Consider the following 27,417-nt stretch of genomic DNA (forward strand, 5'->3'; position numbering starts at 1 on the left):
GGGACATTATGTATCTAAAGTAGTTATAATATATCGATTATTTAATTGTTTGCTGGAGCGAGATACCCAGTAACACTGTTGGCATTGTGTATCATTGAAAGTGAGACCATGTAGATTGCACCAAAAAGTGATTCTATTTTGTCTGCTTCATAAAGGCTCTTAAAGAAATTTCAGTATGGTTTAAACGTAAGATTGTTGTTTTATAGTTGTTCTCCTGAAAATTGAAACAAGTATTCGAAGTCAAAATCCAATGAAATCAACCGAACTTTTGCTCCATATACCGATATGTTCACAAAACCGAAGTATTAAAGTGTCACAGTTTATGAGATGCCAGTTTAAAAATCCTTAAAAATTTGATAGTGTCGGTTTTTTTTCTGAAAAACACGATCTTTTTAATTTCACACCAAATAACCTAGGCCTAATGTACAGCTCGTGCTCTGAAGTTTTATGCTACAAGTACATGTATATGTACTCTATTTATTTTTATGTATTGTTCTAGAAAGCACCATTTCTACAATATTTATGACGTGTTTGGACACTACACTCTCTCTGTATAGCCTACTTTACATACAGAATACACATGTCAATTGGCATCTGTTTGTATCGCACCCACTTGCTTTCACCAACTTTAGGAGAAAGGCATCTTTTTGCGGGTTTGGAATGTACCTTGAGCTTCGTTAATATCAAACCCTATGGTCCAACGTTGCATCAGCATTCCTTGACTTTATTGGAATTCTGACACCCATCGAGTAGCGCATATTAAATCATATAAACGAATTTGGTGCAGAGAGTGGCTCAGTTGTTCTGAATGAAATACATTTTCATGCTAATTTTGACGTTTATGAACTTGTCAAAATAATCAATACCAAAACTCCAAAACGTTAGGCAAGTGTCTGGATTTGAATATAGGCATTAACATATACAGTATAGACAACACAAGGTCTTTAATAGAAACACTTTCCGGTATTATCTTTTGGTTTTGTTGAGAAAAAAAAGGTTGCTGGTTGAGGTAAATTTACAACGTAGTGGATAACGTGGTGGCCTTGAAATCAGTCTTGAAGGGAAATGATTGAGCTTATAAAAAGTAACTTCACGTATATTCCTTTGTACAGGGTCAAGGGGCATTGTTGTTATTTCTCACTGCAGTTATTTCAGTATTTTATTCATAAACTCTGCAACATTTGGAAATCAATACCTAATCATTCCTTTGTTTCCAATAAAGAGTTTGTCACATGGTGACCTTTCAAAGCTCGTAAATTCATATTTTAAATGAACAAACAGAATATTTTACATCAATCTTGAAATATCAGCAAATATCATCTTATAGTAAAATAAAAATGCAAAATACATGTACTAGTAGCTCAACACGAAAGGTAACCCAAGGAAAAAACATAATTTCCCCCCATTTATCAAATTCTATGGTTGGTTTATTGTATCACACGTAATAGTGTCAGTTTTCCGCCTACCAAAGTACATAAGAGAAAAAGCCATTTTAATGGACAACGCGTCCACTTTATCATCATCTCGGGATATCAGTCCAGCAGTCTTCATCCAGGATAACATCACCCCGGGATATCAGTCCACCAGGGCAGGTAGTGGTCCTCCTCCACCAGCTTCAGGTTGTACCAACCCCCGTGCCTTAACCAGCCCTTGTAGTAGATGGCATGCCCAAGAGAACGGTAGGCGCCAAACCAGCCGAAGGTGCTCCCCGCGGACAGGATAGAGTGATTACAGTGCGACAACACGGCAATGTCCTGGCACTTGGTGGCGTTGTCGTCGGTGAAATAGATGTCGCCCCTGTCACTTGTCAAGTTGGCCCTGGACCAGGGTTTGTCATCGCTAGCGACCACGAACTTCACCGAGAAGTATTTTTCTCTGAATAGATTCATTGCCCGGTTAAAATAGTCCACCGTTGCCACGTTAATGAGATCTGGGTAGTCCATGAAGTCGGTGCGCCGAACGTGGATGGAGACGAAAATGTCCCCCTTCAGCGAGTCCCCGACCGTGTGTAGAAAGTCACGGGCATATGTGTCGTGAATCTTGAAAAACGTGAACTCCTTGCGAACGATATCATCCACATGTCCGAAATATTTCCAGGACTGAAGGTTACTATTTAACAGATTAACACCCTTTTCCAGATGGAATGCCTCGGGAGAAAAGCTTAGGTAATTAGGTTGGTACACTTTCCGCTTCCGGTCTGTTGGCTCATTTTCGTATCCAGCACTGATCAAGTAGCAATCCCTCGGATATAAGATCTTCGCTGCTCTCGGAGATAAACCGTTCTTTTGCGCAATGCCTAATACGGCTGCATATTCAAACATCAGATTGGCCATCCTACCTAATTTTACGAACGTTAGAGTCTGAGATCCATTCCAATCGATACTGAATCGGTCAATTCTGTCAACCATAAAATCATTGGTAACAGTTGTATTAAACAAGTATGGATGGAATCTGCGAATGGCGTAGTTGTCATCTATAATTGATTTAAGAATATCAAATGCGACATAGTTTATGGAGAATAAAGAAACAAGTACCGTGATTTTTAAGCACAAGCATCTCCCTGACACCATTATGAAACGTTCCCGGCAGCGGCGACTGTTTGACGTCGACCTGTTTTGAATAGTGCGCCCCCTATCGATGTGATGAATCCGCCCGGTTGCATTTGGTGAATTTGCCCATCAGCTAGATTAAAAACAATCATCTGAACTCACAACAGCGTAAAGTCAGACTACTCTTCGCGTATGTTACATTGCCAGTTGCATAGTTAAAGCATTCTTAACTTACTCAGTGTTCTTTTCCCGGCGTTCCCGTACAAAGCTGTTAAAATTGTTTATCTTGCATGGAGGCTTAATAATTGTTCAGCGCTCATTGCAACGAGCTCATAAATTAAATGACATAGATCTGAGTTCAGTTTTATATTACAAAAGCTGTGTATGTGAACTGTGGGTTTTATTGCTCTCCATGATAAAACACTCCATACCTTATTCTCTGCAGTGCCACCCGCTCCCAGGCGCAGTCTGTTTTGCTCAAGGCAGGAGAGCCAGATCAAATAAACTGATGTGAACTAGATATTTGAATAAAAATCCGCTGACATTTTCAAGCTTTGAAGCTTTGTCTTTAATGCTTTAAGATGATTGCATGTATATGATATACGATGTGTTTTGTACTTGGAGAACAGCAGTTTCTGTCTTCGCACAGTGTCTCCGTTTACAATAGTTTTAACTACACAAAATATCAATCTATGAGGAAATATAGGTTATGACTGAGACTATGACGGAAACAAAAGAGCACTAACAATAGAATTATTATTATTATTATTATTTACATTTTTACTGCCCCAGTATCTCTTTGAATAGGAAAACTGACGATTTGTGCTCCCTTAAGGGCCCATTCCCAATGAAACTATCGGTCTGCGTACATGGATCAGACTCTGTTGGGACTACAGCTGAATGCAATAGTTTAACAGTTAACACACCTCTTGTTCATAGAGTACTCGTATAATGACTAATTTTCTGTATTCTACCCAAGGCCAGGAGGGCTAAATGTCTACGGCATGTTATATTTGAAATGGTGCTTTTGTGATGACCTTTTTTCATCATACTTTAGCCTTGATGAAACCATTTACTTATATGTGTGAAAATTTACCTGAAGACAATACAAAGGTTACATTGGTAATGACCAGTTAAGGATTTCTTCCGTGTTTTTCATACACATAGTTTTATTTGAACATCTCCATATAATTATGCTGGCGAATGCTGCGTCCAAGCTAATTAACTGAATCTACAATATAGTCATTGTTTTATCTGAAAAAAAAAAAAAAAAAAAAAAAAAAAAAAAAAAAAAAATAGCCCAAAGGAAGATTTATATCATAAATTTGCTATCTAATGACATTTGTATATAGTTGGTGTCTAGGCTGTCACAATGCATTTGGTAATTAAAACAGACTACAGAAAATCCTACTTTCTGATTTTATTATTTTTGTAAGAATTTATAATCAAATTGGTCGTTAAAAACAGGTGTGTATACTGTGCTGTCAAGATTCGCCAATTGTAAAACTGTTACACAAGTTTTTAGTTGTTGAGTTTGTAAAACTAACTTGGTTACTACTACCAAAATAAATAAGTAAAAAAACAAAAACAAAAACAAAAAAAAAAAAAAAACAAATATAACTTATGGTTAATCCATATCTTAAATCTGAAAATACAAATTAATAAATCTTAGTTAAAGGAGTTATATAAATCAGTTTGATTTCTATAAGCAGTCATGAATCTTTTTAACCTGAGTATGTACAGTCAGATTTCCACCCTAACAGATACTGTTGTTATTATAGTTTTTAGGACATCAATAGTTAAAAGAGTCATATGATATAGCTTAATTTTTTTAAAAAGCATCATAAATCTTTTTATACTGAGTATGTACAGTCAGACCACTACACTTAGAGATACACAGCGTTTAGTAAATCTTTCCTCATTTCATATGTTAAATGGGAATTACAACAACTGCAACAGTCTATGCACATCTACAATGGTTATTAACTTGAGGATAATGCACCCTTGCACATCACGACAGTACAATGATACGGAAATGCACTAATAATAAATAATATAATGTATTTATGTTTCAATATACACTATTACATAAGGTATATGAATTATTCCTTCTTGGTGGAAAGAGAAAACAGTGAATCATTTGCAACATATTTCAGTTTGTCCACGGTTTTTTTCTAGTACAAAGTACTGTCCGTGAAGGTAACTGACCACGGTCAGTAGACATGACCATCGAAGGCCTGATTGGAGTGGCTGTAATGTCGGAGATTGTGGTTCTTCCGTTTCTGTTTTTTCGTATTTAGAAAAGCGCATACGATCACTGCCAGTAGCAACACGACTGCCATGTAAACACCGATTGCGACAGCGATGACCCATTGTGCTTCGTGCATTCTTGGTGGCGGCCACGCGGTTACCTCTGTATTAGGAACAGAAACGCAAAATTAAAGGGTTTGGATTGTTTTACTGTCTTTTTAGTGCGACACTAAGAGTTAAATTCAGTGATAACAAAAAGTCTCCATACCGACGAAATCATTAAATCTAGAAATGTAAACATGGTAACCAATATATTGCAATATAAAAATATCAATTAACGCAACTGTTTGTTGCGATGGATATTTGTGACCCATCAATAACAGGCATATTACGCTGGACTCGTTTAGTTTCTACAATATGTACAAATGTCGGAAGAGATTTCGTTTAGTCTCTTTAAGTACTGTTTAGAAATGCAAAGAAAACTGCGATCCGAAAGGGAACACAATTTGCGAAGCTGATCACAATTAATGAAATGGTTTATCATTTGCCAATATTCGCCTACATTATGTGTACTTTCAAGAACTTGCACTCACTTATACATTGTGTGGTGTTCCCCGTGCTATTGCCTTCCACCGTCCCTTCCTGGCACACACAGGTAAAGCTACCATTGGTATTCATACAGTCAGTATACTCGTAGTCCTCGCAGTCATTAAGGAGCAGGTCTTGGCACTCGTTGATATCTGTTAAGGACAATACAGGAATACACTGAGAGATTACGGGTATTGGATAGGGTTTTGCGCCTCTCTTTATTCCTCTACGAAAAATCTCTGGAAGAACTTGTCCGTGGGGGAGGGGACAGGGGAGGGGGGTTGAAGACGGCACTGAGCTGGATTTAAAAAGCATTCTTCAAATTAACATCTCGTATTTCATGTAGAAATCTATGTCGTATAAATACTTGTATATGATAAGTACCATTTCTGAGGGGACATACATAAACATACGCCAAACGATAAGATGCTACAGAATATATCTGCATTAATCCTAGCTGAATAATTCCGATTTTTGAAAAAAAAAAAAAACAATAATTTCATTTATTACAAATTTAACAGCATCTGAAATACATGTATGTATACAGTTAATTCTGTTAATACAACTACTTATTTTCCAAAATTTTGTTATGATATAATTCGCTTAAATAAATTAATGCTTCTCTTTGCACGTGTAAAAACTTGTGTTCTATAAAATTTCAACTATGAAGAGAACACCATTCTTGTAACATATTGTAACTGTAGCCGTTTTCTTACCCTCACACAGTGTTCCACTCCACGTAAAGCCATCTGGGCAACTACAGACATAACTCCCCGCCGTATTGTTACATGCTCTACCGTTGCATGCATTGAGGTTTGGGTCCTGACACTCGTCAATATCTTAAATATAAATCAAAACGTTATCATATGACGGTGCCACAGGACCCATCTTTTTTAAAACTAAATTCTAATCTTGGTATTTGCAAGTCAACGATTCAAATTCAGGTTGTAGATCTACATGTCGTAGCTCATAAGTAAGTGTGTGATTTGGAAATGTGTTCAAGGCACTCATTTACGTATAAGGAAACTATGCTGAACTCACTAATTTTCGGCGTTTGAAATGCGACATCAAAAAAGGTACATGTAAGCCTAGCTAAAATTGCTTTTACGATTCTTATTTAACACCCATTCTTCTTCTTCTTCACGTGAATATTTTTTACAATTTATTCTGATGAAACGTTTTGGAGAATGCCCCTGTACCACAGGGATTTCAAGATTCTGGGTATTTTGGTTTCGGTTTGAAAGAAGAACTATTGGAGATATATGTAGCTGTGTAACAAAATAACAAAGCTGTTCTTTTTATTTCAATTAAAAGCCCCACCCCGAAATATTATCAAAAAGTGTATGAAAACACGCTCACCAGAGCAGACTGTTCCGTTCCCGCCAAAACCCGAATTGCACGCGCAAGTGTAACCCCCTGGCACGTTGGTACAAGTTGCATCGTCTGCGCAATCGTTTGTCGCAGGGTAATCGCATTCGTCGATATCTGAATAAAAACAACACATTTACTTTACTACATGTGTTATACAGCAATCAGTGGCAGGAAAAAATAAATAAATAAAAATGGAAGGAGATGAGATGAATGACACACCAAGAATAATACACCTCGATTACAGTGTATCACGTATACCCATGACAACATGTGCATTTAAGAAAATAGATCTAACAAAGAAAAAAATGACATCTATAGAGCCATGCATGTTATTCTTTAAAGGAATGAACTGCCCTCTCTTAACGACTGGCAGTTGACCACAACTCAAAGAAAGGACCATAGCAAATGATGTACAAGTATCATATTATCAATAAATATTCCAAATCTTCGCGTGTATAACATAAAATATGTAGTCCTACACGTTTATTCTTATCCTTATGTTACTGAATTAAACAGTATTTTGTGCGAAAGGAGTGCTTCACTGCTAGCTGCAATTGGTTAACTACCTGTACAAGCCAACCCATTGCCGGTAAAACCATTCTGACAAGCACAACTGTAACTGCCTTCCGTGTTGGTGCAGGTGGCTCCATCTGCGCATGCGTTCATTGCGGCATCCAGGCATTCGTCGACATCTTTTATTGCATGGAAAGTACATGTAGGTTTTTAATAAGAGCAATATGATTTAGTATATAGTGGAGCAGAAAACAGATGGAGTCAGTAAGAGAGAGAGAGAGAGAGCAAGAGAGAGAGGGGGGAGCTGAGTGAGATATTGGGGGGTGGGCAAGGGAAGTGCCTTCAGTTATCTTAATACCTATAGAAAAAAAAAAAAAAAAAAAAAAAAATATATATATATATATATATATATATATATATATATATAAAGCGTGTGAAGAAGATCATATTGTAAATAGTGTTCTTTGAACAGGTTTTGTGATGCTTACCTGTACAGAGAGTACCGTCCCCGTTAAAGCCAACACGACAGGTACATGTGAAATTCCCCGGTGTGTTAGTACAGTCTGCATTGGGTGCGCAGTTGTTGAGATTAGCATCCAGGCATTCATTCGTGTCTGAAATTTATTCATTAACACACTTACTGCAAAATGTATTCCAATCATAATACGCTAAGAATTATTCTCAAAAGACATACATGATGCTGCTTGTAGGTTAAAACGCTAAACTACCGCACTGTTCGCAGGGCCCGCTGGAAGACTGTTACAAAATTATTGTATCGACCTCTTTTTCAGTTTTGTATACTATACCAGAGGTCCCTGTGAATGGTACTAAACTACCGACCTATACACGTGGTTCCATTTCCTGTGTATCCCGATACACAGGCGCAGCTGAAACTTCCTTGGTTATTGGTGCACTGGGCATTGATGTCACAGTTGTGAAGCATTGAGTTTTGACATTCGTCCACATCTAAATGTTCATAGAATGTTTTAAAATTAATAAAGTGATAATGATATAGTTTGTGTGTTTGTTTGTGTATGCTCTTTATTGTGCCAACGCATTCGTGAATTTTTTAAGATGGAATGAATGAGTCTTAAAGCTTGGTTCGTTTGATACATGCACAAGCGCATTTAATATATATAATGTATCTGAGGATTCTGTTTCATTGCATAACTCCATTGTTTAAGAATGATGTATAGATACACTGTACTTAGCTACCTTCACAAAACGTCCCATTCCCAGTAAACCCGGGCTCACACGCACAAGTGTAACTACCGAGGGAGTTAGTGCACGTGGCATTGGCGGCACAGTCGTTCTGGGAGGAAACTAGACACTCGTTTATATCTGTAAATATTTGTAATAGTGGCAATACTTTAATCTACAATCCATTTGTGGTCATAGCGCATGCGGGCAGGTAGTGAGTGCACTGTTTACAGAATTCTAATACAGAGTTCACTAAAACGAAAATTAATCAAAATATGTATGTAAAGCCCCCTTTACACTGGACGGCGTTCTTTCTGCGTCCAGCAGTACGGCCCCATTTAAGAGTTAAAAAATTATAATACTTTACGTGCCGACAACTGGCCGATCATTGAGCATTCATTCTGATACAAAACCAATGCTCCTGCCTCCTTATTAAGACCAAAGCGATGCCAAATTTCATGGTCGCAGAAAGGACGCAGAAAGGACGCCGTCCAGTGTAAAGCAGTACTAAGCATAAAATCGATGTCATTCAGCCAGAGTAAACTTGTAGCATCGTCACAATATATGCGCCAGTGATAATATAAATGAAATCAGAAAACCGAGTTTTAAGTGACAGGTATGTTTTCAACACGTATCAAAACTTATCTAATCTGTAGACATTACTTCTTATTTAAAAAGGTTACCTGTGCATACTGATCCGTTGCCAGAGTAACCCAAATTGCAGACGCAGCTATAGCTGCCCGGAGAATTTGTGCATGTCGCCTCCGCGGCACATGTAGTGACATTGGTGGTAGTGCATTCGTCTATATCTAACAAACGAGAACAGGGATTAACAAATTATAAATAAAGTACAGTACCAAGGATAATAGAAGTTAAAAGGAGACAATTAAAGGGACAATTAAAGAATCAAGTTAGCAGAAAAAATAGCATAATTATGTAAAATACTAAATAAACGCAATTATATATATATATATATATATATGAATAAAAAAATAATAAATGTGTTTACTTTTTGACGTTTTATATATATATATATATATATATATATATATATATATATATATATATATATATAAAACGACAAAAAGTAAAACACATTTATTCATTTTTCCACAAAAGTAATGTACCTCTAGGCTCTTTACAGAGCAGAGTTTAATTTGCTAATCTGCAACAGAACAGAGTTTAATTTGCTAATCTGCAGCCTACCTTCGCAATAAGTGCCATTTCCAGAATATCCCTCTACGCATGCGCAAGTGTAACTTCCGACTGTATTGGTGCACGTGGCGTTTGCTGCGCAGTCGTTCAACGCTGCGTCACTACATTCGTCTATGTCTGTAGACAAGATAGGGAAAACGTATGTACTAAAACATTGTGTTATGAAATACTTGTATAATTTCAAACTTTCCATGACAAATTAAAGTCTTTCAAAAAGACGAAAAAGTTGCTGCATTTACCGATTAACAGGTTTTTATTATTGTCTTGCGTCTGCGATCTCATGGACACCAAATCAAAATTTTTGTGGCATATAATACACTTCAACGATACAAATTGATCGTCGTGTATATTTTTTGTTGAATCTCTTAATTGATTATGAGGAACAAATTTACCATTTATCAATTTTAGTGACTCACAAAGCTTTTTTTGTCTTTTGTGTGTAGAACGGATTTAGTGTTTCCCCTTATTTCGGGTACTTAAAGATTCCAAACAGTCTTATTTGAGAGTGCATCACTGCATCAAACGTTATCTCACTTAACACAATGCTGGGTAGCAGGTAGGTATCACGTAGTTATCTGACATTGTGGCATTACATCAAACGTATCTCACCTAACACAATACAGACAGATGTCCCGTACTTACCCACAGTTACAGGGATCTCCCCGCTACTGATTACAGTGGAAGAACTGGTCAGCTCACACCGATATGTTCCTGCGTTTGCTGCTTGAATTCCTGAAGCCAAAGCGGGATTTCGTACTTCATGATTACGCTTATTACTAATATTTTTCATTTCAATTGTAATTTCTTTAGAATAATTGAGAGAATTTTCATTGAATTACATCTTACCATGGGGATTGCTAACATTTATTTTTTATCGATTTTAGAATATTTCAGATCTGTTTAGATATTTAAAAATTCAAATAAGTGAAAGCATGGTTAGGCCTGCATGCAGACAAAGGGATTTCCCTGTTTTTGACTTCTTTAAAAAAGTATGATCACGTATTAAAGACCAACCCGTTATATTCAGTGTGTATTGAATGTCAACTCCAGCATTAAAGGTCAGAACAAACTGGCCATTGTTGAACGGGGGTTGTGGAACTGTTCCACTTTTCCCAGCGATAGGAGCACCGTCCTTTAGCCACTGCAAATTGTAGCCAAATAGCCAAGTGCCCTGGAAGGTGCAGTGGAGAGTTACGTCAACTCCTGGTGACGTCATAACAGTGGGCGGAGTCAGCGTTACGGTCTGGCAGTGCACTTAAGAGAATAAAATTCATATTACATAGAATTTCATATAAATTCATTGTTCTGATTTCACGATTAGTGAATATACACATTTTGTAAAAATACGTTTATCCGTTTCCTTTTTGCCATTCTTCACATTATTATTATTATTATTATTATAATAACTATTATTATTATTATTACGCAAGGAATAAACATACAAGGCCCTATACAGGGCTGTATACTAGGCTTGTTTCCAAACATCAGTCGTAAAAATTCTGTCACACACAGCCGTTTAGATTGATGTAATTAGCAAAGTACATTCAACTATACGCTTTGAAGTTTTATATAAAATAAACTTTCACTTACCTTTACGTGCTCCAAAAGCTACAATTAGACCAAGCAGGACCTGTTGGAATCTCATGCTCTCTTACTTTTTCTGCAGTGAATTGGTCTCTTCAGCGTTTTTACCTTTTCCCTAACTGGATATCTGAAAACCCAGGTCCTTGTTATTTTTGTTTGGCGATGTAAGAAGGTAATTTTTCTCCCTGAATCAAACTGAAATAAATACGGGATGATAACTATCGATTCCACACGAAGAGGTGTGTTGCAACAAATAATTATTTATCTAAATACAAACATGTGCTAGCATGGTTGTAACCTGCTAGCATGATTGGGCGTGGACCAATACATACAGATACACGATATACATTTATCAAAATTCAATGAATCATTGGTGTCTAATATTGTGAGAAATGTAGATGCCTGAGATTTAAGGTCTTGCAGACATGTTCATGATTGTTTCTGGAAAGTAGTGGTAGGCATCACTGGTATAGATCATGAAAGGCAAGTGACATTTTCTAAGAACTTTAAATCTGGAGGCTTGGACTTACGCAAGTATATGCATGAAAATAGGTGGTTGAGCAGTTCTCTAGTGTAGCTATATAAAAGAGTGCTACTCAGCAATAGTCATTGTCAAAGACATAATTGGCCCCCTGAAGCTGTAACAGTCATATAGGTAATGGGCCTTTCTATACACTGTGCACTATTGTGACATCTCACTAGCTCCTACTGATTACAAAGCTATCATGGCCCAGAAACCTACCAAGGCTGATGACAGGACCATGTCCAGGTTTCTCACAAGCAACAATACAAAGAGCAAAACACAAACAATAACTTCAGCACCTAAAAGACCTCATTCGGAGGTGGCAAACTCCAGTGCAGAAGAATTACAAATGCTCATGCATGAGCTGTCTGAAATAAAAAATGAGATTAAAGAAACTATTAGAAAAGAGGATTTGGAAATTACAGTAACAAGGGTGGTTGAAAGACTTCTTAATAACATGGTATCAGAAATGGATGCAAAATTTATGCAGAAATTCGACTGTCTAAAAATGGAATCTGAGACCCGTGCTGCAAAACTGCAAGATCAGGTGGATAGTCTTCAGATGGAAAATGAGCAGTTGAAAGAAGTCATGAGAAAGAAAGACCAAGAAATGAAAAAAATGAATGAACTGCTAAAACAAAATGATTACTACAGTAAAGAAACCATGCGCTCTTGCAATCATAATGAACAGTACTCAAGGAAAACTAATATAAGGGCCTTGAACATAATAGAAAAAAAGGAGGAAAACCTGAGAGAAATCTTTATTGATATGCTGCAAAAAGAAGCCAAACTGAATATTGAGCCTACTGATATCCAGGCAATACATCGCATACCCGGTAAACAAGGATCCCCAAGACCAGTGATCATAAAACTTAGAAACACAGATATCAAGAGAACAATCATGCGGAAAAAGAGAGAACTGAAATCTGGTGCACGTCTGTATGATGACATAACATTAAAAAACTTAACTCTCTTGAACAAACTAAAACAACATGAGCACGTTGAAAGTGCATGGTTCTTTAACTGCAATGTATACTGCCAGTTAAAAAATGGAAACAGAATAAAGGTAGACATATGTGATAATTTGGAGGAGAAACTGAAACAAAAGAAAAGGTCCAATTAGGAGAAAAAATGACTAATGTTTTGTTTTCTAACATGTAAAGCCTAGAGTGCCTAGATATAATGCAATGTAATTGCTTGGTTATCTTTATCACTTTATGTTTATAAACTTTCTTCTTCCATATTTTCTAGGTACACATGTAGATCCCAATTGTTACTACTTCTCATGCTTTACGATTAATAGAGAAATAATCATAAGGTTCTTCTTATCTTCCAATAAACCTTGTTTTTGGGAAGGAGAATAACCCACATAATGCTTTCACTGGTATGTACAGAATATCCTTTACATAGACCAATAAAGATAAGGTGAGTGCTGATCCCTAACATTCAAATATTAATGTTGTAAAAATATTTTTTGAATTGGTGCTCATCCATAACATTATGCAAAATATTATCAATGTTACAATTTGATATTCTGTGGGATCATTAGGTACCTCAATTTTCAGAACATGCTGCAAGTACTGATACTCGAAATGTGTGGGATGATTGTATTTATGTTATCTTACTTTGTTTTTTGTTTTACGAACAAAATTTTTGTCTATGTGAGTGTGTGTCATGTGTATGAATGTGTGATGTATGCAAACCTCATAGGTGAGAGCATCCTGATCAAGCAATGTTTAGGGTCAAATGACATGTGGGTTAATGTATGTATGGGGTTGTATGTTTGTGAAGTGATGCATAATTGGAGCACTACACCAGATATGAATGAATATATTATCATGATATCTGCATGTATAACTGTGATGTGGACTTGCTTACTCTACAAAATATTTTACACCGATATAATGAGCCATATATTCCATAGATATACACAATCTATGGATGTCATCTGCGTACTGGATTACTTGAAAGTATTATAATTCACAAAATTGTTATTTAATCTATGAGTTTGCATATCGTTAGTTTGAATTGTAGGGGTCTTGGAGGTACTCAAAAGAGAAGAGACGTCCTGAACTATTTGAAACAACAGAAATACTCAATATATTGTATCCAAGATACCCACTTTACAGATAGGGACAAATCAAAAGTACATTCCTTGTGGGGATATAAAACCCTTCTGAGCCCTGGCAAATCAAATTCAAGAGGTACGGCAATCCTTTTCAACAATAACTTTGAATTTAAAATAATGAAAACGTTGTTCGGAAAAGATGGAAATTATTTGATTATCGAAATTGAAGTTGAAAATAATTACTCTGTTTTACTTATTAATTTATATGGACCAAACAAAGATGACCCGGAATTTTTTGTTCACCTCGGAAATATCATAGAAGATTTTGAGGGTCACTTTGTGATAATGATGGGGGACTTTAACCTAGTTCAAGATAGTGATTTAGATTATTATAATTACAGACGTGTTAATAATCCCCAAGCGAGAGATGCTCTCTTACGGCTGAAAACTAAATTCAATTTGATAGACCCATGGAGAGCTCAACATGAACAGAGGAAACAATTCACTTGGTCCTCTAATAACCCTGTAAAAAGAGCTAGGCTTGACTTTTTCCTTATTTCTAACGAACTCATGAATCTTGTTGATCAAACTGAGATAACTTATGGATACCGAACAGACCACGCAATGATACATCTGAAACTTACTCTCTCTGAGCAGAAAAAAGGGAAAGGTTTCTGGAAAATGAATAACAGCCTTCTAAAAGATTTTGAGTATATAAGAGGAGTAAAGAAAATAATAGAGGATCTAAAATATCAATATTGTGCCAGTCCATATAACAAAGCAGAGTTATGTAAAATTAGTGACAATGATCTGGACTTTCTTGTGGATGAGCAAGCATTTTTTGAACAGATATTATTACAGGTTAGAGGCTATACCATTGCCTATAGTTCAGCAAAGAAAAAGGAGAAAAATATAAGAATGAAGACCCTGGCTGAAAAAATTAAGAAATTATATTCCATGTATACAGATAACCCCACATCGAATTTAGAAAACCAGCTCCAGACTCTGAAACTAGAGGAAGAAGAAATGAGACATGAACATATTAGAGGGGTCTATATAAGAACCAAAGTAAAATGGTCAGAGGAAGGGGAAAAACCAACTAAATATTTTTTATCCCTGGAAAAAAGAAATTTTGTAAATAAAACTGTAAAGAAAATTATAAGGGAGACAGGCCGTATTATTACCGATCAAGCAGAAATTTTGAAAGAAATCAGAGATTTCTATAACCATCTTTACTCGAAACAAGATAACTACTCTGAAATTTTTGATTGGAATAATATAATCGATAAAGACAAAATAAACATATTAGATGACAATACGGCTAGGCAATTAGAGGGAACAATTACTTATCAGGAAGCTCTAATAGCCTTAAAAAGTATGAAGAACAACAAATCACCTGGCCCCGACGGTTTTTCTGTCGAATTTTTTAAATTTTTCTGGAATGATATAGGAACGTTTCTTGTGAGATCATATAATAAGGGGTTTGCTAAAGGTCACTTGTCCATTACCCAGAAACAAGGGGTTATTTCAATTTTACCCAAAGGGGATAAACCACGGGAATTTTTAGAAAATTGGAGGCCGATATCTCTCTTAAACATCTCATATAAAATCCTCTCTGCTTGTATTTCAAATAGATTAAAAAAAGTTTTACATTTGCTTATACATGAAAATCAAACGGGATTTTTGAAAGGACGGTTCATTGGTGAGAATACTAGAATTGTTTATGATGTTTTGCAAATTACAAAAGATAAAAAAATCCCAGGAATGATACTCTCAGTAGATTTCCTTAAAGCATTTGATAGCATATCTTGGGATTTTATGAAAAAAACTCTCTCGTTTTTTAATTTTGGTGATGACTTTAAAAAATGGATAGATGTTCTATATAATGATCCTGAATTATGTGTAATACAAAATGGTATTTTCTCTAATTTCTTTAAAATTGGCAGAGGCTGCAGACAGGGAGACCCTGTATCACCCTACATTTTTAATTTATGTGTTGAGATCCTAGCTATTCTTATAAGACAAAACAATAACATAACAGGAATAAACTTGGGGAGGGTGGAAGTAAAACTATCTCAGTACGCAGATGACACAGTGCTTTTTTTAGATGGCTCAGAGAAAAGTTTAAAGAGTGCACTCGACTTACTGTTTCAGTTTTCCAAGTACTCGGGGCTTAAGCCCAATATTAGTAAGACTAAAGCCATATGGATTGGTTCAAAGGCCAACAGTAGAGAAATTATCTGTAAAGATAACAATCTTAAATGGACTAACAACCCTTTTAATATATTAGGTATAGTTTTCACAGCTGATTTAGAACAAATGAATGAGTTGAATTATACCAGCAAGCTTCAGCAAATAGAATTAGAAATGTATCGGTGGGGAAAAAGAAATATTACTACTTTAGGTAAGATTACTGTAGTGAAGTCTTTAATTATTTCAAAAATAACACACCTACTGCTCTCTCTTCCGAGCCCTACCAAAGAGTGGCTGCAAAATTTACAAAATATGCTATTCAAATTTATTTGGCACGGTAAAACAGAAAAAGTTGCCCGTAAAACACTTATTCAGGACTATAAACAGGGAGGTTGCCGTATGATACATTTAGAATCCTTTGTGAGGGCGCTAAAAATTTCCTGGATTCGCAGATTGATAACCTCTGATAAAATAACAAATAAACTTTTTGCTGAAGCCACTGGATCGGATGTTCAGAGATTGACTCAGTTTGGACCAACTTATGCAAAGGAAATATCTAAAATTCGCAATTCTTTTTGGAGAGAAATCTTAATATACTTTTCAGAATATTCAGAAAAAATGGCAAGTAATAGTCTCGATGTCATTCTCAGAACTCCAATCTGGTATAATCCTGCTGTATTATCAGATGGCAGAAGAATTTTTTATAAGAATTTGTATGACAAAGGTTTCCATATTATCCAAGATTTATTTAACAGCGAAGGGAAATTCCTATCATTTGACTATTTTGTAGAAGAGTTTGAAATTCAGATTCCTTTTACTCTGTATTATGGATTAAGGCAAGCAACCTTTGGTGCCTACCCTGTGCTTAGACTTCTGAATGCTAACGTTATGTTGCCATTACCGCAGATCTCTAACCCAGTTAAAACATTATGTAACGATAAAAAAGGATGTAGAAGCATATATGACATTTGCATAAAAAGTCTCGGTCAGAGACCAAAATGTGAAGAAAAATGGGAACAAGAGTTAGGTATCAAAATAGACTGGCAACTAACGTATACCAATGCCCTGGTTAAAGTTAAAGAAATAAGATTGAAATGGTTTAATTTCAGAATAATCCACAGAATTTTGGGTACCAAAGAGTTGCTGTTTAAATACCATATGATCGAGAATCCTCTTTGTAGTTTGTGCAACAAACAGGCTGAAACGATAAAGCATCTATTTATGGACTGTGAATTAGTGAAGCTTTTCTGGACAGAGGTTGAACTATGGTTAAGTCAAATTACAGGAAATGTCTTCAAAATACTGCCATCTGATCTCATTTTTGGAAGTAGCGATAAAGTTAAAAACCTTGTAATTCTTCATTCTAAATTTTTTATTTTCAAAAGTACTAAATTAAATTCTAGATTGCTACTTAAACCGGAACTTAAATCTACTTTAATGAGTATAGCAAATCAAAACATATAGTTATTGTTTCAGTTTGTCTTTTTTACTTTTTATTACTTATTAGTTTACTTCTAATTATACATGTATATAAATCTGTATATATTTGTTTGTATATAAATAGGGTGTGCGTGCTAGTGTGTGTGAGGTTGGGTATGTGTGAGTGTGTGCAGGAGCCTTTATTTAAATAAAAATTAAAAAATTGTGATAAAAATAGATAAGTCACTCTGGTACACTTCAAATGTTATCAATTTCTTATCAACCTGAATGTTTAACGTACCATAAAAAATTTAATTAATATAACATAGTATATTTTCTCTTAAGTGTGAGAGTGGGAGTGACTGTAGTTTTCTTTTTTGTACTACATATATGCTGTATTTGTGAAGTATTGTGTCAATAAAAAAAAAAAAAAAAAAAAAAAAAAAAAAAAATTCAATGATTCCAAAACAAATAACAGATAAACAAATAAAAAGATGACTAAAAGTCACGTCAACATAATTTGCACCTGTTAGGATTTTCAAAATGAAATTCACAGACTGGCACTTAAAAATCAAATTTATGTGGTAACATTATGGGATTTGTTAGCTTATCATCTCAAGATATTTGTAATTTATTCATGCAGTATGTTTAAGGTTCCGCACTGCTACATGTACAACAATACCACACATCACAGATATCAATATTTATAAGAAATCGGGATGGCCCTTTTCTCACATACGACAACGCCCATATACTTAGTACTTTGTTTCTTAGTCATTAGTTTGAATGATTCACTTGAACACAAACTGCAGTCAACAGTGAGTCCGACCAGAGAATATAAAAAGCAGAAATCAAAGGCAGAAAGACTGAGAAAATAAATAGGTATAGATAGGTATGTCGGGAAAGAATCTATTTTGAATCATTTTACAATGGCCATCATTTCCAAAATTTTTCTTTCGAACTCGCAAATCAAGAATGATTAAGAATGAATGGTTTAGCAAATATGGGTTTGTGGTCAAGCCTTGGCTTAATTATGCAGAAAAGAGCAGTTTCGATCGAATAAGATTTTTGACCTAGGAAACTAGCACTTCACCCATATGGCGGATAGTTTTAACAAAGGACCCCTATTGTTAAGGATAATCTACTCTGCTTTAGTCAATCTGCTTAGAACTTCTCCGAGACGCGAATATCGAGTCAATATTGAAATATTATATCGGCTAAGAGCAAATGATGGCATTAATAAAATAGTTCAATGAGACACACGTGACTCCGCAAAAATCTAAATGGCACAAGCTGTCATAGGGGTTAAGATCGAAGTCTTTGTTCAAAGAAAGTTTGCTTTAATATTAAACCTATATCTGTCATAGGTCATTGGTTTTGATAAATACTTATGGTTTTACAACCTCCTATTGGTGTCGAGCCTCAATTAAATGCTACTGCAAATGGCTTTGAACAAAAATGAATAAATAAATAGATAGGAATATCAAGAGAAAATGTACGTTTTAAAATAGAAATTAGTTCGCTCTTATATGAGAGCAAAAGAAAATCTTGCACGTAAATTGTTCGGAATAAATCACTGCCACCATCGGTCGTTCAAGACTGATACAATATCGTTATATGAATAAGGCATGCTTCCATCTCATAAATAATCAAAGATCAGTACACCAGCTTGAAAAACTGTTTGAATCATATGTACGTTAAGCTGCAATGATATCTCAATATATGACTCCAACATCACTGGTGTGGATTAAAAACCCGCATTGGAATAAGCAAATAGATTTAATAGCAAATATGACTGATTTTGATCCACAATACATACTCACCAACTGTGTCAATTTCTTTGTTTTAAATCAGATTTCTTAAAACAGGAAGTCAGGCTAAAGTCTTTTAAACAGGTTGATGTTAAAACGAACTCTCTATACCCGAAAGTGAAATTTGTAAATGTGTTTCCAGAACAGTAATAAAGCATCGTTAAGGTTGTTGGCAATATATTCACTGATTGATTTAGGAACATTCTGAGTCACGGTCATGATAAGAAATCTTTCTATCCGCGCTCCCTTACCCTGAGCAGTGCGATCATTGTCGAACACATTTCCACACAGAGGCACTTAAATCCAAATTTAATTTCTTACTGACCAAGTATAGATAATATAATGTAGTTTTTTAGTACTCGTAGCGTTAGCTATTTTCAACACAAAAAATAAAGAGGTTACGCGTTATATATTTTGTTTGGTACCAGTAGTTTTTCAGTCATGTACAATAAATTAGGTATAATATATATATATATATAGAGAGCGCCAATGTAGAGCTGCGAAAACACCTGAGAGAGAGAGAGAGAGAGAGAGAGAGAGAGAGAGAACGTTGTATACGGTCTCACAATACCTAATAATAGGGACACACTAGCCCGGAATTTCAAGCAGATTTGTGTCGAAATTACTTGTCTTATAAATTAACGCGACTTTGACCTCCATAACTAAAAAATAATTAGTCTTACCTTATCTTATTTCCTTTTTTATTTCCTTTACTGTGGTTTCATGTAATCCTTAGTGTAACTTGACTGAAGAAATTCCGCCTTTATGTTCCAATGGCGTGTGACACTGAGACAGGCTCCTCGTAGTGTCCTCGCTTTAGATTATAGGGTTTCAAGGGTCTATCTTTGTAAGTGAGGCCATCGCATTTTACCTTAATATCTACATGGCGGAACACTGGCAAACATCCTCGACTCATTCACCTGATTAATTTTTAATATTCATTTGTACATGAATTCTAACTAGTCTTTTGAATGCATTTATCTGTGCGGTTCATAGATGATAATAAAATATGCACACATGAAAGGGAACTTTACCAATGTCCTTTTTCTTTCTCTTGGCAGTTTCAAAACAATTCAGTATAGAAAGAGATGAATGCGCGGATTTGAAATATCTTTTGCAGTGGAGTATTTATGACGGTCTTTCAGCACTATAGTACAGCGTACATACCTTGAGATGTACGTAATACTAGAGATGTGTTTCCTCTCCCAGCTAGCTGCTGTTATTAAATTCTAATGTTTCAACTCCATTCATGTCCCTTAACAGCTGCGTTTTACGCTTTTCAATTATTTATTGGATGACAAAACCTGGTAAGCATCACAAGAGAAGACTTAAAACAAAATGCTGTTGTATTTAAGTATAAAAAAAGTTGTCAGTGTTATACAGGTATTAGGTTCACTATCCATGTCGTGTTCTTTTGAATCAGGTCGACTTAAAGATTGTGTGGGAGTAGCTCTTACTCTTTTTTTATTTGTCATAACCACTTAAACCGATATACCATTCGCAAAAAGCGTGATTCTATAACCGTAATGGGAATATATAAATTGATGAGACAAAAATTAAATGAATAAATAAATAAATAAATAATGGCCAGTCGTTCAGTATTATAGTGGCATACATAACTTACTGTGAGATTAATCCTGCAACTCGTAATCACGCCTTCACTTGTTCTGTACTTAATCTGCATTTTTTTCAGGAATACATCAAAATTATGTCCTAGGTAAAAGATTGCATGAATCGAGTATTTTGACACAGAAGAGTGGTAGACATTTTTCATATAATGGCATGCTATTTTGCCAGCTTGTGTTTACTTAGCACGAAAATTATACATCAAGCACCGCTATATGCGGAAAACTGTAGTCCCGAGATGTTCTGGTAGTCTTGGAGGCAGATAGACAGTCACATTAGTATTTTTCTGTATATACTAGAACGTTTCACCGGTCCAAAGCCAGCATACATGCTAGATATGTTTAATGTACAAGGGGGTTTTAACCACCATTGCATTATATTATTACATCATAATTATAATCGCAACTGCTCTGAAACCTACATTGTGTTAGCGGAGATTCATGCGGCGATAGGTGAGAGAAGTGTACTCTTATAAACCACTGTGATATGGTTTATTTATTTAAAAAACGCATCCGTATTAACTTGGTCTGCGGATCACAGCTTTCTGTTTCTTTCTAATCTGGCGTTTAGTAGTGCGTTTAAGACCATTATTTTCTAACTGACCTATAACAGCAGTTGTACTGCATGATTGGTGAGATAATAGTGCTTGTAGCGTTGGAGTCATTCTGGCGGTCATCGCATATAAGGCAGTGGTGTAATGCCAGTGATGCTGTGAGGGAATACTTCGGGAAATTAAAGGCCATTGGTGGATGAAAAACAAACTTTGTTTGAATGAAAGTATAAGACACGTGTCTAGCGTATATTGCGTGAAGGAAGCATGCAGTTTGGGAATACCCTTGTCTCCTCTTTCGACTGAATTGTAAACTATGATTTGTATTTTGTTTGTTTCTGATAGTTGAGCCCACTGCCTATATTATTTAACATCCCTGTTTTTCTCCAAGTCTCGAAGCTCCAAGTTCTTTGCAATTGGTAGTTCAAATCATTTAAAAGACACGAGTTACAACACAACAATTTCTTATGCAAGCTAGAGCATTTATTGTAATCTGTCATAATAACAATTACAGCCAAACAAAAGAGAAAATCAATAAAATCTGAATAAATACAAATGAAAATTACTGACGGAAAGATACTCTCCAAACTGATAGATAAGCTACTAAACAATTATTCAAACCTTCCCCACTTTAATAAGTCAATAACATTAAAGAATTTTATACGATATTATTCTGAATAATTATTTAAAAGAAAATCCGAAAAAAAATTGTACCATGTGGTCCATATACTTTTCTTCGAGAACGAACGTGCTTATTTATCATGAACAAAAATACTGAAAATAACCAATAATAAAATAATCATTAGTTACCCAATTAATAAATAATAAGATAAGGTAATTAACTGAATTTAACTGAAGATAATAAATAAATAAATGATGAAAACCAGCAAATCAAATTAAATGAAATAGGTTGTGGAAAAATTTACCACGGGTACCATTTATAGGAAACTACATAAAATACATAAAATGCATGATTTGGGTCTCAAAATATTACATGTACTACGTAAAACCTAGTTGCAGTTGTAATTATATCTAGTCTTTGATGTGAAAAAGAATTTGATGCACGCACATGCACACTTGTAAATATCCAAAATTGTCCACTTACACGCAAGTAAATTATACACCCAGTAGTATATTAAAACTTAGTGGGGAACTCTAAGCCAACGTGTCTAGCAACTGCCCGTTCTAGCAATGCGTTTTCTTTTAGAGCTACCCAGCTTCCAAGACAGAGACGACGGGCTCCATGTCCTTCTTTTTCCCCAGGTCCATCTCCACTTCTAATACGAAATAAATCAAATTGGAATATGAAATGACTCAAAATTAAATGAAAATGTAATTAAAAGTATTCAAGATGAATCCAGACTATCCTTAAAGGGTTAGAAACTCTTATTTTACGGGGGAAATCTGCGATAAAAGGTTTTCTTCCTGGGGTAAACAGGGTAAACAATTCTAATACTTTCAAATGGTTAATGAATCCCTTCTGAAATTCATAGTTGGTCGATTGTTTTTAGTGTTTATTGTAAAAAATCTCTTTTGTCACTGTTACGGAGAATAGCCACCTATGAAGGTTCATGTGGTCCATGGCCAGCACAGATTTCAGAAATATTACAATAACCGCCTTTTTGATGGTCAAATGGAATTTGAATTATATACATTTCTGTTTGTTGCTTACATTGTATTTATTGTGGACATTTGGATCTCATATGAATAGTTGTTATCTCTTTAAGTTATCAAATTGATGTAAGCCAAGGTAAAGCCAAGGCGAGTGAAAGTGGATTCGATCGCATATATATGAAATAAAATCAAAGTACATATACATCAATTCACAACTTACCCAGAATCTCCAACTTTTAATCTTAAACTTAGTTCTAAGTTGATACCAAGCTTTAACGTTAATCTTCATAGGGTCGTGCCCGTGGTAGAACGAGAAACAAAGCCCCGGATAGAGCTTCCCCTCTCCTTCAACAAGGTAATTGAGGGTGACGCCGATGTCAATCCCACCGCGGGCCACTGCCTGGAATCAACGTATGAAAAATTTGTGGAATCAAATATTGGAATAAATTAACTTGTAGATTAAGAGTATCGCAACTTTACAATCGTTTTGCTCAGATTTCAACAACAACCAGCGGTCGATATCATGCAGCACGTTTCGCCTGTTTTTATAATTCTAGTCATTTAAATTGACTGAGCACACTTTACTTGCACGTTTATTTCCCCAAACATCTACAATATTGCTTATGTTTGGAGAAATAACTGTATTGGCCTCTTTAATATTTTAATGCGTCTGTAAAATAAAAAAAATGTCACTTTTCAAAGTCTGAACCATTTAATCGTAATCATGATCAAAATCTTACTCTTAATTATTTTACCATTTACACACATATACATGTTGCAAATACTTACAAGCAAATTAGCTGAGCCTCCACCAGATATTCGGGCACTTGCTTTTATAATCATCGTCAGACAGTGGGAGCAGGGATCAGATGACTTAGCACAATAGATTGCCGTGACACGAATGTCCACCCTAGGGGCCAAGGTAATGGTAACGGAGATTTTAGCGACGTAGATGAAAAAGCTGAACACGTTGATGGATTTAGGTGATGGTTTGTAAACTGGGAAGTTTCTGTTCACCGAGCCAGATGTGTCTACGTTCACCACAGTCTTCCCGTAGACTATGAGATAGACCCTTGTTCTAATTCTGCTAGTTTTATAACGATAGACTATTGTGATTGCAAGTGTAATCCGTTTGGAGAAAACTTTAAGTTTGGCGATTGACTTGCCGTACGCTTTGCAGTATCTTCGCTTTTTATTTCTACCGGCAAACACACCAGACTTGATATAGATGTTTGCTTTCGAAGGACCGTAACTGATGTGTGAAAGGCAGTGCTTGTTTTCTGGGTACAGGGAATTATCACTTGAGAACTGGCCTGAACTTAATAAATCTGAATACCGTGAGCCGTGGGTGCTCCAAGAACGGCAACTTACATGGTTGACACCTCTTTTAGTGCGCGTAGAATTCACCATCTCATAAGTCTCAATAAGATTACCAAAGGGCACACCTTTAAGTTGCAGATACTCCTTAATGTCTGAAAATGCGCACTCATATCTTATATCTGCCATAAGAAGTGCATTGAGAAGGATTCTGTCTACCTCTGTTTGACCTGCATTGGGCCATGCCTTGTTTTTGGTATCCAGTACCTTTCTATAGGCAAGTTCGCCTTTGATGGTCACAACAGCAGCTTCGCGTAATTCACAGGTGGATGTTCGACGAGTCAGCAAATCTACTAGCCATTTCTGAACCGACTAAACGTGAAAGTTTCTTCTCAGAGCGTGAATGCAACCCATTTCTATCTCTTCCAACTGTCCTTCCTTTTTAGCAATTGCTAACACATCCGGTATTATTCTGTTGTCTCCAAAGTTACCTATAGCCTCAAGAGCGTCACTGATTTGTACTGTGTTGTTATTTTTGTCGCCTGATTGGAGATGGCGTCGAAGAAGATCCACCAATTCTGACCGGAAGCCAGTGCTGGTAGTTTCCTTCGAGGCGAGGGAGCCGAGGGCAAGTATGACGTGACTTTGGGATGGATCACCTTGAGAGGACAGCGTTTTCCAGAGTGTCTTGACTGTGGTTAAGATGTGGTTTGTGGGTTTGGCAATAAAGGACAACTTCTGTACAAGTTCCTGCTTTTGGTCGGCAGCAAGGGGGTGATACTGGACCAAACTGGACAGTGTCTAAAATAAAGACTTGTGACTTTGTGGTACTTTTTAAGGTAAATTTCCGTATAAAATTCCCCCAAAATGGAATTTTGTCACTTTGTTCAATAGGCTCTACTGTAAACAAAATCACGATGGTAGATTAGTTCCGCTTTTTTCAGTACACATTTTAAAGGTAAAAGCAGACCTTTGAGGATGGAGGATAGTTAAAACAAGTACAAAAGCCATTCCAAAGTAATAAAGTTACTATGATACTTAATATTCTCCGCGTTACCTTTTCGGCTTCTTTGCCCCCAGCGGTGATGTAAAGGTCCAAAATTTCTTTGCAAATTTCCCAATTTGATGAACACTTGGAAACCATCTAAAATGGAAGGATGTCTATAAGCAGAATGTCTCTATACCAAACCCATTAATGATTTGTTTAGGTAGAAAATAGATTCACCTTAGGTAAAAACATAGTGAAATCGTCAATCCTTAAAGCAATATTTCAAAATATATAAGTATGATGTTTCACAGCTATTTAAGCGTTTTCAGAAATAAAAAGGAAAAGGATGACACAGGCAAAAAGCTGACTAGGGGATCAGCTCCATCTTCGGTATGACGCACCCATGGCAAATAGTCTCTTTAATAGGCCACTGTCACTACTTTAAATAATATTTGTGTCTAAATTCAAATACCATCAATGGTGTAAAAATGATATTCTCTGTTGAGCAGGTTTCTTGATATTGTAAACGAGAGTGTGACATTTTGACCAGTCTAGGTTACCACTTAATATGGAATATTATTTTTGGCGAGTAAATTCTTTACAAAATATTTAATTTCCCTCTAACTATTTTAAATCTAAAACTGAGGTGTCACTCCATGTGTAGCCAGGTGTGTTACCTAATTACCACGTAACTCTTGAAACAATTGATGCATGTAGTTGCATGTTCTGTGGTCAGAAATGTGAGGGGTGGTCTTTTCGACAATTTCTACCCTTGTATAAAAAGGCATGGATTTGGCCAATCTTTGGAGTGTGTTTAGAGAAGCAACAAAGGGATCGCTTTGAAACTTAACAGGTACCTTAGTGAAGATATGGTTCGACATCTAAGCAACGCAGCTTACTATGTGATTCTTGCTCTCAGGGAAAATGGTCAGAAACGGACAGCCATTGCCAGACAATTCAACATTTTTTCAGGAACCGTTAGTAAAGTCCTCCAAAGAATAGCTACAACAGGGGCACCTACTCCAATACTTTCACCAGGGTGTCCACGTATTACACCAATAAGACAGGATCGCCTTCTCCTTAGAGTGCGTGGTGCTGGTCGTACAAAGACAACCAGTGTCCTCAGAAAAGAGTGGCAGAATGTCTTTCAAACGCCCGTTTCAAGGCCCCTCGTGAACAAGAGATTACTGTACCTAATGGCATACTTTTATGATGAATCAAGCCAAAAAGAAAATTAATCATCACTCAAAAACAACAATGATAAAAATATTCCATATTAAGTAGCAACCCTGTATATATGTCAAGTGATAACTAAACAAGTAAGAGAAAGATTTTAAAATATTACTGAAGGCAAACCTCTTTTGTAACTTGTATCAGTTGCTTAACCAAGGCCGGCTTGTTGGCGGCTGCAGAAGTTGCGTTGTTGTGTGCCATCCCGAGTTCATTTTCCAAGGACAGGATTTCGTTCACTTCGTGTAGTGAAAAAAAAAAAAAAATCCGGTCAGTATGTGAAGGTCCATAAGTTTGACATTGGCGATTAGTGGACTTACAGGTATCCCCTTCTCTCCCTTTTCCGAATTTTCCACATGTGTGCTCTGCACATAATTGTAATACATTTATCTACTTCACAGAAACACTAACTCTCAGCACAAGTACATGATAGCGAATGACAGTATCTTTCTCAACCAGAAGCACTGATAAACACGTCTTCTACGGGCATTTTAATCGATTTTGCTCAGAAACAATCTCTCCAAAAGGATAAATTAACACTATAATACATACATTTTGACGTATCTGTTGGATCTTTCATGAAGTTTGTCACAGCTTGACCTAGCTTATCCTCCTCGTCGAACTTTTTCCTCAGAATGGTCCATCTTTGGTACACACCAGACACTGAAATAGGTTAAATATAGTGCAGTACACGCCGACTTGTGTAAAAAAAGTTGATACAGGTATTATAAAATGAAAGAAATACTCACTAATTAGAAATTAGTGCACAAATCAGATATGTTATATCTCATTGCTATTTTGTTCACTA

The 27,417-nt window shown here is 35.9% G+C and overlaps 3 protein-coding genes and 1 long non-coding RNA gene across 4 annotated transcripts; all 4 read right to left on the bottom strand.

The window, feature by feature from the left end:
- Nucleotides 1–1,544: 1,544 nt before the first annotated feature.
- On the bottom strand, nt 1,545–2,625 carry LOC106164616 (galactoside alpha-(1,2)-fucosyltransferase 1-like). The gene has a single exon (XM_013542581.2). The coding sequence runs from the start codon at nt 2,568–2,570 to the stop codon at nt 1,563–1,565; it is 1,008 nt and encodes a 335-aa protein (XP_013398035.2). The 5' UTR covers nt 2,571–2,625; the 3' UTR covers nt 1,545–1,562.
- Nucleotides 2,626–3,954: 1,329 nt separating this feature from the next.
- LOC106164617 (uncharacterized) lies at nt 3,955–20,146 on the bottom strand. The gene is made up of 14 exons (XM_024076193.2): nt 19,968–20,146; nt 11,277–11,465; nt 10,701–10,940; nt 10,329–10,418; nt 9,678–9,803; nt 9,155–9,280; nt 8,487–8,612; nt 8,112–8,237; nt 7,760–7,885; nt 7,325–7,450; nt 6,747–6,872; nt 6,104–6,226; nt 5,393–5,539; nt 3,955–4,962 (listed from the first exon to the last, which is right to left on the bottom strand). The coding sequence occupies exons 2-14, from the start codon at nt 11,329–11,331 to the stop codon at nt 4,763–4,765; spliced, it is 1,737 nt and encodes a 578-aa protein (XP_023931961.2). The 5' UTR covers nt 11,332–11,465; nt 19,968–20,146; the 3' UTR covers nt 3,955–4,762.
- Nucleotides 20,147–21,931: 1,785 nt separating this feature from the next.
- Nucleotides 21,932–23,468, bottom strand: LOC147761583 (uncharacterized). Its single transcript, XR_015334800.1, has 2 exons — nt 23,295–23,468; nt 21,932–22,737 (listed from the first exon to the last, which is right to left on the bottom strand). It is a non-coding gene; the product is annotated as an uncharacterized LOC147761583 (long non-coding RNA).
- Nucleotides 23,469–24,763: 1,295 nt separating this feature from the next.
- Nucleotides 24,764–27,381, bottom strand: LOC147761584 (uncharacterized). Its single transcript, XM_087013277.1, has 4 exons — nt 27,162–27,381; nt 26,736–26,857; nt 25,449–25,535; nt 24,764–25,192 (listed from the first exon to the last, which is right to left on the bottom strand). The coding sequence occupies exons 1-4, from the start codon at nt 27,187–27,189 to the stop codon at nt 24,764–24,766; spliced, it is 666 nt and encodes a 221-aa protein (XP_086869403.1). The 5' UTR covers nt 27,190–27,381.
- Nucleotides 27,382–27,417: the final 36 nt, after the last annotated feature.

This window comes from Lingula anatina, chromosome 5 (genome assembly GCF_051362555.1).
Source record: "Lingula anatina isolate TDL-2025a chromosome 5, LinAna3.0, whole genome shotgun sequence".
NCBI classification, from domain to species: Eukaryota; Metazoa; Brachiopoda; class Lingulata; order Lingulida; family Lingulidae; genus Lingula; species Lingula anatina.